General features: G+C 32.8%; 1 protein-coding gene across 2 annotated transcripts in view; it reads left to right on the top strand.

Moving 5' to 3' along the window:
• The window catches only part of LOC145686289 (uncharacterized), a 310924-nt gene extending 298052 nt beyond the window's left edge, over positions 1 to 12872 (top strand). For both annotated transcript variants that reach the window (XM_081759425.1, XM_081759426.1), the window contains 4 exons: positions 592 to 759; positions 4131 to 4244; positions 4640 to 4796; positions 8802 to 12872. In XM_081759425.1, the coding sequence (XP_081615551.1) occupies positions 592 to 759; positions 4131 to 4244; positions 4640 to 4796; positions 8802 to 8944 (582 nt within the window). In that variant the 3' untranslated portion in view covers positions 8945 to 12872. The remainder of the gene's footprint in view (positions 1 to 591; positions 760 to 4130; positions 4245 to 4639; positions 4797 to 8801) is intronic.
• Positions 12873 to 13610: the final 738 nt, after the last annotated feature.

The following is a 13610-nucleotide window of genomic DNA, read 5'->3' as shown; positions in this document are numbered from 1 at the left end:
TTAAGAAGAGTAATGATGAGTTATTTTGAAACAAATATTTTAAAATTTCAAAACTACAATACACAAAGCAATATAGATTCGAAGATATGAAATATTTATACTTTGTAAGAATGATGTTAAATTTAAAATTTCTATGTAACAATCTAAACTTTATTGACCCTCACACCAAAATAACAAAAGAATACTGAAACTAACAGTAGTATAAATTTCTCGTATCTGACCATTTACACGAAATCAAATTTTTTCTCATCAACATTTATGTGTATATAGAGCCTTAAACCTATAACAATGCTGGGATAATTCAAATCAACATTTTGTTATACTATATTAGGTTGAAACATAGATCAAAATTGCTGTTCTAAATCAAAGGATGGTACCAAGAAATAATACATTCTTGTAGAATTAATATTCATATTAAATAATACAATTATGTGCAGAGAATGACTTAACTATAATATGGTCTTATTCTTGTAAACTACATTTTTCGTAGCCGTGATCACGTTTCCGTGATTTGACTTAAAGATATTTTCATAATTTTGCATTTAGTTAATATTCATAATTAAATATTGTCATTCATTTGTTTATTTTTAGGGCGCTAAAAGCATTACAACCTTTGAAATTTTACCAACTCCACCTCCAACCAGAAGTAAGGATAATCCATGGCCACAGTTTCCACGTGTATTCAAAGTAGATTATGGACACGAAGAAGTGAAACTAAAATTTGGCCGTGATCCTCGTCAGTATAATACATTGAGTAAGGTAATATATTAAGTTGACTTACTTAACATTTATTTTAATACATGAAGGCTAGTTGCTAAAAATGAAATAGAATTACAATTTTTATACTTATTCATTTTAGATAAGGACAACTATGTACTCACATTTTATTTATTTTTTCAAGTGTTAGGCAAAAATATTTGTCAGCGAAAGACTAGTCCTTTAAAGACTATTAAGCGTAGTATACATCATTACTAAGAAGCGAATAGGGATTTTTCAACAAGGACGACCATTGTACATTTTCTGACAATACTATACATTTTACTTTGCAATTATCAATTGTTTCCACTGTAAACTACAGGGTGAGGCATAAGTCGGTTAACACTCCTGTAGCACACGAACGGCGTGGCGTTCACACTTGGTTCATGATATATGTTGGTCGGGGTGGATAATGGACCATATTGCACATGGTAGCCGTGGCGGCCATCTTGGAAGCCGTCATCTTGAATCCAACTTTGGATTTTTAAATGGGAAGGGGAACATGTGGGATATCATTTGACATGAGCTCGATCTCAGGAAAACAGTGATGCAGTCCATTTTCACTTACCGTTATTGGTTAAGAATTTATTGGTTGCGTCACAAAGGGTGAAAATTTGGCATTACAGCATGTGCTCTATGTGCAGTTCTTCTTGAGCAAGACACACTGCAAGCGCCTCTGCCAATCTACATGGACTTGCAACAGCATGTCCGAGTCGACGGTTTCACAACATTGCAGAATTCGCTGCATCAGATGGTGGATATCATGGATGGGTTTTTGATAAACCAGGTTCTTCAGATAGCCCAGAGGAAGAAGTCTAGCGGCGTAAGATCTGGGGATCGTGGTGGGCACTTTATTGGTCCCCGTCACCCTATCCAATGTTCCGGAAATTGTCTACTGAGCCATTGGCGTGAACATAACATATAGTGAGGTGGATCCCCGTCTTACTGGAAAAAGAATGGGAAATCACTGTCCTCATTTAAGAGAGCATGGAACGCATCATCCTCGAGCAGATCACGATATTTCTTACCAGTCAGGATGCCGTGGATGAAGTACGATCTAATAATGCGCGTCCCCCAGATTCCACACCACACCATCACCTTTTCTCCACCCACCTCTTTGCTATCTTGGCGCCAATCTGGATTTGTGTCACTCCAGTATCTATGATTTTGTTAATTGACCTCTCCATGGACGAAACATAATGCGTCATCACTGAAAAGAACACGTTGTGGCAACATGGGATCCTCCTCACATCTTTTGTGGCCCATTCAGCAAACTGCACTCGCCTGTCTGGACCATCCTCCGTTGCTGGAGTTGCAGCTTGTATGGGTACCACTTGTTCACATGCAACACCCGTGGCACTGATCACTGACTGATTCCTGTTATGGATGCCACACGACGAGAACTGCGTTTTGGGCTTTCCTTCTGTCGCCTTGTCATCGGCAGTAGCAGTCCGTGGGCATCCAAATCGATCCTTGTCGTGCACCAAGCCCGTCTCATGGAACTTCTTCAACAACTTGAACACTGCAACGTGTGAGATGTTCTCCCTCTCGGGGTGGGATGCATTAAACCCAGCTGGAGTCACCCTGGCAGATCGTCCACCACTCTTCTCCACTATCTCTATTAGTTCTGGGATTGTTAGCGACATCTTACTTCACCTGGAGAACATGTTGTAATGCCAGGTTTTCACCTTTTGTGACTCAATAACTTCTTAACCAATAACGGTAGGTGAAAATGGGCTGCACCACTGTTTCCCTGAGATCTAGCTCGTGTCAAATGATACCCCACATCTCCCCTTCTCATTTAAAAAACCGAAGTTGGACCCAAGATGGCGGCTTTCAAGATGGCCGCCATGGCGACCATGTCGTGCAATATGTCCATTACCCACTCGAACAACATATACCATGAACCAAGTGTGAACGCCACGCTGTTCGTGTGCTGAAAGGTTAACAGACTTACACCTCACCCTGTACAAAAATTTAATGTGAATCTATTAAGAAACTATTTATCTGAGCAAAAAAGATAATATATTTCTTTAACTAGAATATTGCAACTTGTTTATTTTAAAAGGAATAGAGTAAATCCGAAATATCTGCATTATAGGATTCTTCTTCTTCTTCTTCTTCTTCTTCTTCTTATTATTATTATTATTATTATTATTATTATTATTATTATTATTATTATTATTATTATTATTATTATTATTATTATTATTATTATTATTATTATTATTATTATTATTATTATTATGAGTTAAAGCATTGATTCAGTGGAAATTATAGAAGAGATGGAAGCAAAACAGGACATTGTACTCAGGATTTTATCTTCGCTCTTGATCAGTTGAATGCTTCTGAGATCTTTAAAAAGATAGTTGAGGAATAAAGAAATACTAATCTTTTATACCCATTTTAAGAATGACGAATTGAAATACAGTTAAACCTCTTATAAACACGGATGGGACACGATTATTTGTCTGTAAATCAGAAGTGTCCGTTACAGAGAAGTTACATATAGTTTATGTGGTAATTGTGTACATTACACAGTAAATCCATAGATAATAAATGTAAATGTGTATAGACTAATATCAAAACACTGTACACAATGTTCGAGTTACTGGAAGAATTAGGGGTTAATTTCCCCTCTGTAAAGAAACGAAAACGTCGCTGGGAAAGGTAAGTATATGGACACATACTCCAAAATATGTACTCTATGTGTGGTCAGTTTATTCTTAAGTACGTATCATAACCTTGTAAAATTCTTAACGCGCCACCTGACTGTACTGAAAGTAACGCAATAAGAATAAAGAACACTGTTTTTAAATACTGAAAACATAGATGGAAGTCAGCAATCATGGGTATTTTAAATTTCTTTGGCAAAAAAAAAAAAAAAAAAAAGTGTGCATAGCTGTTTGCGTGTATATTTTGCGTACATTAATTTCTCTTCAAAATTTACTTGTAACTGCTGGCTTAATTAGACGGCTTCGTGCTCGTGTAATGGCAAACTTCTTTCACTGTATTGAATATATATGAGAAGAGAATAATTTCTGTCCGGTGAAGAGGTTACTAAAACTAGTGCCGCCTGTGTCCATAGAAGGAAGAGTTCTGTCCCGTAATAATACATATATTTGAAAACAAAATCTGTGTTATGGAGGTATCCGCTGTTGAGAGATGTCCGGTAGGAGGTTTCACTGTATTAGAAATTTAGAGGTATAAGAAAAATCCTATTCTTTAAAAATAACTTTACATTTTCTGTACGTATGTTACGTCATCTAAAGATTTTTAAAATAAATAAATTTGAAATACATCTATTGTTTTTTGAACGTAAGATTACACTTTATCTAAATGTTACTTAAATAATTAACCTGTATTTGTTGCAGGAATTTCTGGATGATGGCAACGGACATGTGTGCGGTATCAAAACTGTTCTAGTGAATTGGACTAAGGATGAAACTGGTCGTTGGAAAATGGATGAAGTACCTGACTCCGAAAAGGTATAACAACTTTTAGTTAACTGGAAACAGAAATAAAATAATAATAATAATAAATGTTATGCACGAGAAATCTATCGAGAAATTCTGTAATTTTGAAAGTCCAAACGTTAAAACTGAGAATCTAATTTCTGGAACTGATCATATGTAAATAATAGAAGTGGAATGGAGATCTTCCCCTCTTTATAAAATTCATAGTTTTGTATTATCCTTTTTTGTTTGTGCTAAAATGAATACTTACGATATTGTATAAGTCTGATTGTTTTGTTCGGTATAATGTATTGTGTAGTCATTTAAACTGCTTTAATTCTGTTGTTAACAACCTGAACTATTTATTGAACTATTTATAATGCCGTGATAAAATTAATGTGGTGGTATTTTTTTCTTCTTTGCCAAAGGTGTATAAATGCGACTTAGTATTACTTGCAATGGGATTCCTTGGCCCAGAACGCTACATAGCCAATGAACTGAGCTTGGATCTGGATCCTCGAAGTAATATAAGTACTCCATCTGGACGTTACAAGACTTCTATTCCACGAGTGTTCGCTGCGGGAGGTACGTAATCGTAATTCGCAGTCTCACGCATGATATTTGGTGTATATTAACAGAAAATACGCATGTTCTGTGTTATGACTTACACATACATATCTGCTTACAATCCTGTATTGCTTTCTTATTTTTTGTGACTTAATCTATAAAAAAGTTATAACTTAAGTAAAATTTTTATCATAGATCTTTTTCAGTGTGCTGAACAAAAATTTTCAAAAATTAATTAAAATGAAAGTTTCTTCTGTAATTTGTATCTTTTCATTTATGTATCTGCATTTGACAAAGAAAATTTCAAAATAAATACAAAACTAATCAAGTATGTATGTGTTGAGGGTTTTGCCGTAAGAAAGATTTTATAGTGTGTTTCAGATGTAGCATCACGGGCAGTAGCCAATGGTGCGCGATATTCCACGCGATGTTGCCGGACTGCGGACTCACTTTTCCTTCTCGCTCTTCCTCCAATTGAGATTATGACACACATTGGCAACATTATTAACAATGTAAATATGCTATTCCAGCAAACTCAAGAATTTTAACTGTGCATCCTAGAAGTATATATAGCAATTAAATTACTTACCTGTTAACTCTTACAGTGGAAAGGCTAAACACTCATCTTCAACACTACTTTCACTATCGTCTATGTCAGTTAATATTTCGTCATTGTCTGAATCTGTCTTGTAAATTTATTATTATGGTTTCCAAAAATTGTAAACACAAAAAAATAATTCTTCGAGCTTGACTTCGTAGCACATAAAAAAAAAAAACTCCGAACTTGTACTCGATTTGCTTAAAGCCATTGTCAACTATAATTTTGGAGAACAAACGAACTACCACGAAAGAAAGCAATCGAGACTCTGATGAATTCTGTTTATGCTAGAAGAGAATTTACGTTCCTACACAACTAGCCCCTTTGTTTCCTTATCAGTTTTCATAACAAATAACACTATTGGGCTTGTCACAAAAGCAATCCCTCTGATTCCTAAGCAATTTGATATGCTCGAGTTTGTTTTGAGTTACAATAATTTATGGCACCATTCAGACGTCTGATGCTTCTGAATCCCTTCTAAAGGAAAAAAGAGGAAATAAAAGTCACACATAATAAGATAGTGAAACGTGAATGAAAAAAAAAGAAAAAAAAAAGAGAAAACAGTGCGTTTCTTCTGTCGAATAAGGTAGAATCTATCTTGAAGTAAATTTCAAAACAATATTACAAACTTCTCGTACTATGTTCTTACGATGTTAGGTATATATATATATATATATATATATATATATATATATATATATATATATATATATATATATATATATATAATATGAATCAGATTGCAAACGGGTGCAACCACGGGGAAAAGGGGGCCCTGTCTTTCCAAGCTATTTTCAGCTCCAAAATGAGGTTCGTCTGGTATATATTTAATAAACTTATTTAATAATTAAAGCAAATGAGGGACGTTTATAATAAAATATGCAAATTTTAAAAAATCAAATATCATCAATACGGTTTCTGTACCTAATTAAAACAACTAAAATTAATCATATGCTTTGTACTCTCATTTCCCTAACTGGGCGCACTGTGAACTTTCTACTATATTATTGCATAGTACTGTAATATCTGGGTTGATATTTTTTTGAGTTTTCTTTTCCTTTACTATTTTTACCCTCATAAACACAAAGTCAGATAAACAGACTGCTATAAACAGCATTTGGTTTCTTATGAATAGCTTATTGATTCATCTCTTACAGTCCGGTTTTCAACTTCAGTAGTGTCAAGATCAGTCTTTTAGAGATCTGCACGGACGGAATTTTTACCCCGGGCCCCGCCTGGCCCGTGAATTTACAATGTGAGGCCCAACCCAAATCCGAAACATGTTTTAGCATTTAGGCCCGAGCTCGAGTGATAATCAAATGATCACGAAATAAGCCCGAATTACAGAAACATAATAATGCAAAATTGAAATTTTATTTACAGCAATTAGAGGTTTAATTTTGCAGTTGTGTTTTAAAAGTTCTCCAGAAAGAACGGTGAAATATGTATCGTTGTATCGCGCCTACTTACAAAGTTAGGCCCGAAAACGCCCGAGGAATATGGTTGTATATTTAAAAATTTACGGCCCGAGCCGTGCAGACCTCTACCGTCTTTTGATAAGGTAGCATCGTGAAAATATAATATGTGTATAGTATGTATGGTGAGTTAAAATGTTTTCATTCTGAAAGAGATCATTTGTTCTATTTTTAATGTGTGAAAAAGCTTTCCTCCTCTGAAAGTAATGTTACGCTAGAACAACCAGCTGGTTACATCCCTGATTATCCTGTAATAAAAGTTGAGTTCTTTTTCCAAATAGAAGAAAAATCCACTGGAAATTAGACGCGGGACTCAACCCTCGTTTTACTAATTGTTTTATACGAAAACCTTTAAAAGTGTGTATTATTAAAACCAGTTGACATAAAAATATGTAGTTTTCACCTATATGTTTGTAATTCTTGTCTCTGCTTCGTAAAGTGAGCAGTTAATGTGCTAATACAATATTTCTAATAAGCGCCTTTGGTATTGTCAAGATTCGCAGAAGTCAGAATGCAGAACTTCTTGTCGCGAATTGTCAACACCGCTCAAAGCCAATTGGACGCCGCGTGAAGCCAACTCAAGGCCATGCCGCTTGTCATCTGAAGCACATAGTAGACATATTAAAAAACAGACTCCAAAGGCACTTTGGCTTTCTATATCAAAGTATCAACCACTGTAACATACATCGGATGCCGAACATGTCATATTAACATTATAATCAATTAGATCTCCTAAACCAAATGGTGCAGAACATCGTGGTTTATTGCACATGAGATTTATTGGTTGCCTTTCTCAATATGTTTGCACTAAAATTGTGTTGTTCATTATCCACCATACAGTAAACAAACATGTAATTCTAGGCTGTCATTATCTAAAGTAACCCTATATTACCTACGTAGTTGTGTATTTGTAATATTTATTGAAGATGAAAGGAAAATGCCAGTTGATCAACGCCTGCAAACAAACGTTTACGCTAGTCACGAGAAAAAAATGTAAAATATGACTATTTTTCCCTATGCACGATCCAGTTTTTGTTTAGGAGTTTTGTTTACATGTCAGTATTTAATGTTTTGTGTTCGTTCTCTATCATAGGACAAGCGTTTACGCTATTCAGACCAAGACATGATTTTTCATTGTAGAGTGTAATACTTTTTTTTTTATTTATTTATCCGTGTGCACAATCCAGTTTTTGTGCCTCTTTTGCATTCTAGAATCTATCTTGTATTTTTATTGTCAACAGTTGTTTTGCCTGTTATCAGGTCTCAGAGCGTTGAGTTATTGTCTGCAGCAGTTTTCTGTAGGGTCTGTAACTTGTTGATACCTACACACACTGCCACCACAAAGACAAACACATAATGCATGGCTAAAGGAAGGAGATTATATAATCCCACACTACAGAAACTACTAAATAAAAGAAAGAAATATAAATTAGTGATAGCGTGATTAAGTGATGGACAAGAGTGCTTCTTTTTATTTATTTTTTTAATCGACTACTACGCGTGATGAGCTTCTAACCAAACAGTAATAATGATTGAAAACGGCAAAAGAGTGGTGAGCAAAAGCGACGACCTCCACTCCTCTTGTTCCTCTACTGACAGCGCTTCATTCGGTCAAAAAGTGCTAAGTTTTATTAGGCATTATTGGCATTAATTGTATTATCAATTATTGTCATTTCAACACACAACAAAACAGAATAATTCAAATCAGAACAATGTAATTACAAACTTTTTCAATACAATTTTATATTTTTGAACAAATACGTTCCTATCTGCAGTACTTCGTTTAAGTAGTGTTTAAAAAGTGGAAAGTTTTATTGGGTCATCTTGTGTATATGCACAAATGTTTGAATCTGTTACATATACCTGCTACATCTGTTAAGCAATTAAAAAGAGTTTAGAAGTTATAGATATGGAATCAACATGACAGAGTTTTCCCTGCTTTTCTTTCAGACTGTCGTCGAGGACAATCGTTGGTGGTTTGGGCAATATCTGAAGGTCGTCAAGCTGCCCGTGAAGTAGATGAATTCCTTATGGGAACAAGCACTTTGCCTGGATTAGGTGGTGTCATACAGACCATCAGCCAGAAAGGCTAATGGGGAAACAATATACTGAAACCATTAAAGATAAATAATACAACGTACCAGTAGAATTATATTGCATGGTTGTTTAAATAAAACGAGTAAAGAAGTCATAGATGTCAACATAGACATATCTTTTAGTGCTTGCGTGAATTTAGATGCAAAAAAAGGAAGAGCGAACGAGACAGAAAAATTAGTGTAAGACAAAATATTTCAATCCAAGTTCTTTACTCTGTTAAAACACAATATGTATAGTATGCTGAGTTGCAAATAATTGACAGAAGAGGGATAGAGAACAAACACATGTAAATAATGCATTCCCATTGTAAGAATTTTGTAGAGGAGTTGTTTAATGCAGGTTTGAATCTGTTACATAATAAATGTTGATAATGTTAGTCTGTTATGGTACAGGTTGACAGTGAGTTGATTCAATATGTTAAATATTTTGAATGTTTCTTTGTTTGTATTCAATTTTTTACCATTCATTCCTTGCTAAACCAACTGAAGAAATGAGAACTTGATTTTGTCTCTATTTTAGGAAACTGGTTCCATTTTTACAAAAATATATTTTATGTAGGAAACAATACAACAACTATATATTACATAGTATGTTTCTTGCACATTCTTATCTATAACGCTCATATTGATACGAGTGAACTTACTGAAAAGAATTGCTATGAAAAGTATTGGAAAATTTTACTTATTTCCTGCACACAAGTGTGCTCAGACATTTCAGACAATACTTCAGTGCTTCCATTTGTTGTAAATAATTTGATTGTACATAGTTCTAAGGAGTCATTATAATGTAATGGTAGAAACACGGAGTCAATAACTAAAACAAATTTTAGATATTGTAGTGAACGTATCGAATACAATAGCTTTACTTTAAGCTATTTGCAAAATGTAAAGTAAAGGAAAATATAATGATTTATTTGTTTAGGAATTTAGATTGCTATTGATTCAAATTCGCTTTGCACAGATTTTTTTATGCTTTAAATTTAATACTGCCATTGATATTACACGATTCTTCAGAAGGATAATGCAGAGTAATATAAACTACAAAAGGGAAAAGTACGGTGTTGCAAGTATCTCATTAAATTTGTACGACCATTTTGCTTGAGAAACCAGTTTGGAAAATATGAAAATATTACATTTCTGAAATGTTACGTATATATATTATTATTTCTGACCTTATTTAGAATTATCTATTTGGTATCTTGATATATACAGAAAAGTTGCTGTTTTGTAGAAGTGAACAATCTTGGTTATAGTTATCAATTTGATTATATATTTAAAATTCATCTTTTACGTGTTAGTCTTATTCAATATTATTTCTCATTACATCTGTTCCATAAAGTTTGGTAATTCTTTGACAGCACATGAAATGTTTCGAGCTATGTAAAATAATGACATTGTGTTAACAGGATCATTCAGTCGTATCAGAGAGAGGTTTATTCTGATATATACTGGTTTCAACGAAATTTTAGGCCCTTCTCTACGGGTAACTAGGAATTTTGTCTCGTAGTAATTTAGATTCCAAACGAACTTTTACAGCATGTTTCTTGTATTTTCAAAATTAAACATTAAAGTCTTAACAAAAATATGTAGCCATATTTGTTTTATCTGGAACAGTGTAATGTCCTTGGAATTGAGTTAAAACTTTCCTTGTTGCTATCCCAATATACACCTGTACTGTCGATTTCTGCGTGAATTGTATAAATTTTTGTTCTGTGTATAGTATATATTTTATGTATTATAAATATTTGATGTTGATGCAGTGCACTTTATGTAGTTCTATGTAGAGAAATGGTTGTCCTGAAATAATTCAACTTACTTTGAAGACAGTTTGCTCATTATGAATATTTTGTCGTCCTATGTTGATATTTAGTAATTAGTATCACTCTTTTATGTTTCACAACTTCTCATATTGGTTTTCTAATTCATATAGTTTCGATGAGAGTTTTCTTAGAAATGTAGCAGGTATTCTATTGAACATAAAACTTTTCGTTTGGTTGTTTCTATTTCAGTTCATAAAAAGTCTACTTTTAAATTCTGTTCTTTCTTCTTTGATCTTTATCATCGATTTATCACATACTTCAAACACCTAAAAGATAGTTTTACACGCAATTGATACTAGCGATAAAAATGGATAAAATTTCGAAATTTTTGTTTTCTTTCAAGAAATAGGACTTATGTACCATCAGAATGTTTGATTCGTTGAGGAAATTTCCATTTTACCCTTTTTATTTCTAGTTTCAGATCAACCTTTCTCTCTGATGATAAGTTTCAAATTATAGGTTTTGTCTGCATAAATTGTTCAACTAGGATTCTACTGTTAATTTAATTTCACCAGTAAGTTCTTAAATAGTACCAGATGATTAAATTCAATTAAATCCAATTTACAGATAATAAATTTGGAAAATAAATAAATAAATAAATAAATAAAATGAGTGGTCTTAAAATCTTGTCTGTTGTTGTAATATGACGTAATGTATTTGAATGCTTAGAACACAGTATCTTGTGTTCAGCTACTTGTCGGTTTCCTGACCAATTACAATCAAGTTTTTTGTTTCAAATGATCTTGTAGTGTTTTTCATTGTTGCAGTTTTAAACCGACAACCATGTAACATAACCTGAAGTATTACTTATCCACAAGATTTTTATTTATTATCTTTATGTTCAAAAAAAGGAGTTTCTTTCTCCATTTTACTTTTTCTCTTCCTTTGTTTTTAATTTTAAAAAATCCACATTCCATGTCCAATTTTGACACAAGTAATCATACTGGTTAAATAAGTTTAACATATAAATTTCCACCACTGCATTAATGACTTTCTATCGTTTGCCTAGAGTCTTAAGTTTTCATAGAAAAATTAGAATGATTGGTTTTTGTTGCTCTTCTAAGTACTTCATTGAGTAACTCGAACTGTTTTAAAATTTTAATAACGTAATGCTAGTATAGGAAATAAACTGTGTAAAGATCTTTCAAAAACACAAAGAAATAAGTAAAGTGATTTAATTGAAATTGATTAAAAGTAAGAGGTTAATCCTTGAAATACTTCTCAGTGTCAACTGGATACAAATTCGAATGACAGAGAAAACAGGAATAATTTTTCATTGTTTTCCAGAACATAATACCTCATTAGATGGAGATGAGGCATGTACTGGAGTTCAAAGTTTCTGAATTTATATGTGTAAGTTGCATTTTTCGTAAAGACGATTCAAAATCAAATTAAATAAGCAGATATAGTCATGACATTATGTTGCTTGGCCACGGCATTGTGAGTTTCATATGCAATTATAATGAATCTACTTTAAACACTATTGGTCGGATGAAGTGATGCATAATCGAAATGTTATGTATTCAAATATTATTTTATTGTAGCAGCTTCGGGTATTAAATATCTCATTCTCTTTACCATCCGAGATTTTTCTTTTTCTTTTTTGTTCAAATTTAAAACTGTTTAAGTACTCTTAACGTGTTATTGCTGTTTACATAAAACAATACTTTCAGGAATAGTCAGAACTATTTCATGTAATATGTATTTCAATTGTTCATAAAACTGATTTTTAGTATTGGAAAGGGCAACTTTCAATCCTATAAACTATTTAGTTGATTATCTATATTGCTTACAAATGTAACACCCTACTTTCTCTCATGATACATAATTTCTTGTTGCATTTTTGTTTCTACAAATTTGAATTGTACATGTTGGCAAGTTCAAATGTTCTGTTAAATATTTAAGTAAATGTTAAATTGCCAGTTTATACTGTTATTTTAAGTAGTGAATTGTAAACCTAAAACTATGAAACAACATCGTATTGCAGTGAAATACATAACATATGTATATGTACAATTCTGTAAAGTGTTTCTTCACCACCGTATGCATATAAATGACATTTTATGTATGAAAAAGAAAAAAATAAAGTATATTTTTGTGTGGCACTCCTACTGTCTTTTCTTCAGCTCTTAATTTTCACGTAACTTCAGCAAAATGGTATATTGTCATTCGTTGTTATGCTTGTTGTTTGTTCCCTCTACCAGTACAGATAAGATATTACTGATAAGTAAACTTCGGTCCATTGCTGTTAATCTGATAAGAAAAGAAGCTCCCCTTACTTGTGGAAGAGGAGGTAAGCTTATTTTTGAAGGTTATAAAAATTGGGTTCAACGAATTTAGACATCTGTTTAGGGATACGACATATACAGGATATAAAGAAATATGAAGATTTTTATATTAAATACGAAAATTTAGACAAAATATTATGAGATATGAACATTTAAAAACATACTATTTAAAGATTCAACGTATCATGAAAAATTAAGATTCTTCCTCCAATTGATCTACAAGATATAGTTTAAAATATTAAATTTCATATTTTGCCTCTCTAGTTATGATTTTTTGTAAAACTATTTGTTTTCTGTGTTATAAATGGATGGAGTTTTATTCAAAAGTAATGAAAGAGGGTTTAATTTTTGTTAGCTTTTATGTAGTTCCTCAACAAGAAATTTCTAAGGTAGAAAGTAGGCATTAAGTAATACAAACGGTTATCAAAATAATAGAAATATCTGAAAAGTGCACTTTACCAGATTAATATGGCTGTCGCACAGCTCTGATACAACGTGCAATGGAATTGTAGAGTTTGTAAATGGTAGCGAGTAGAATCTTACACCGTTCCGCGT

Source organism: Thermobia domestica, chromosome 5, assembly GCF_964235325.1.
Source record: "Thermobia domestica chromosome 5, izTheDome1.hap1.1, whole genome shotgun sequence".
Taxonomy (NCBI): domain Eukaryota; kingdom Metazoa; phylum Arthropoda; class Insecta; order Zygentoma; family Lepismatidae; genus Thermobia; species Thermobia domestica.
Note: the sequence above shows the minus strand (reverse complement) of the source record. Positions and strands in the feature narration are given on the sequence as shown.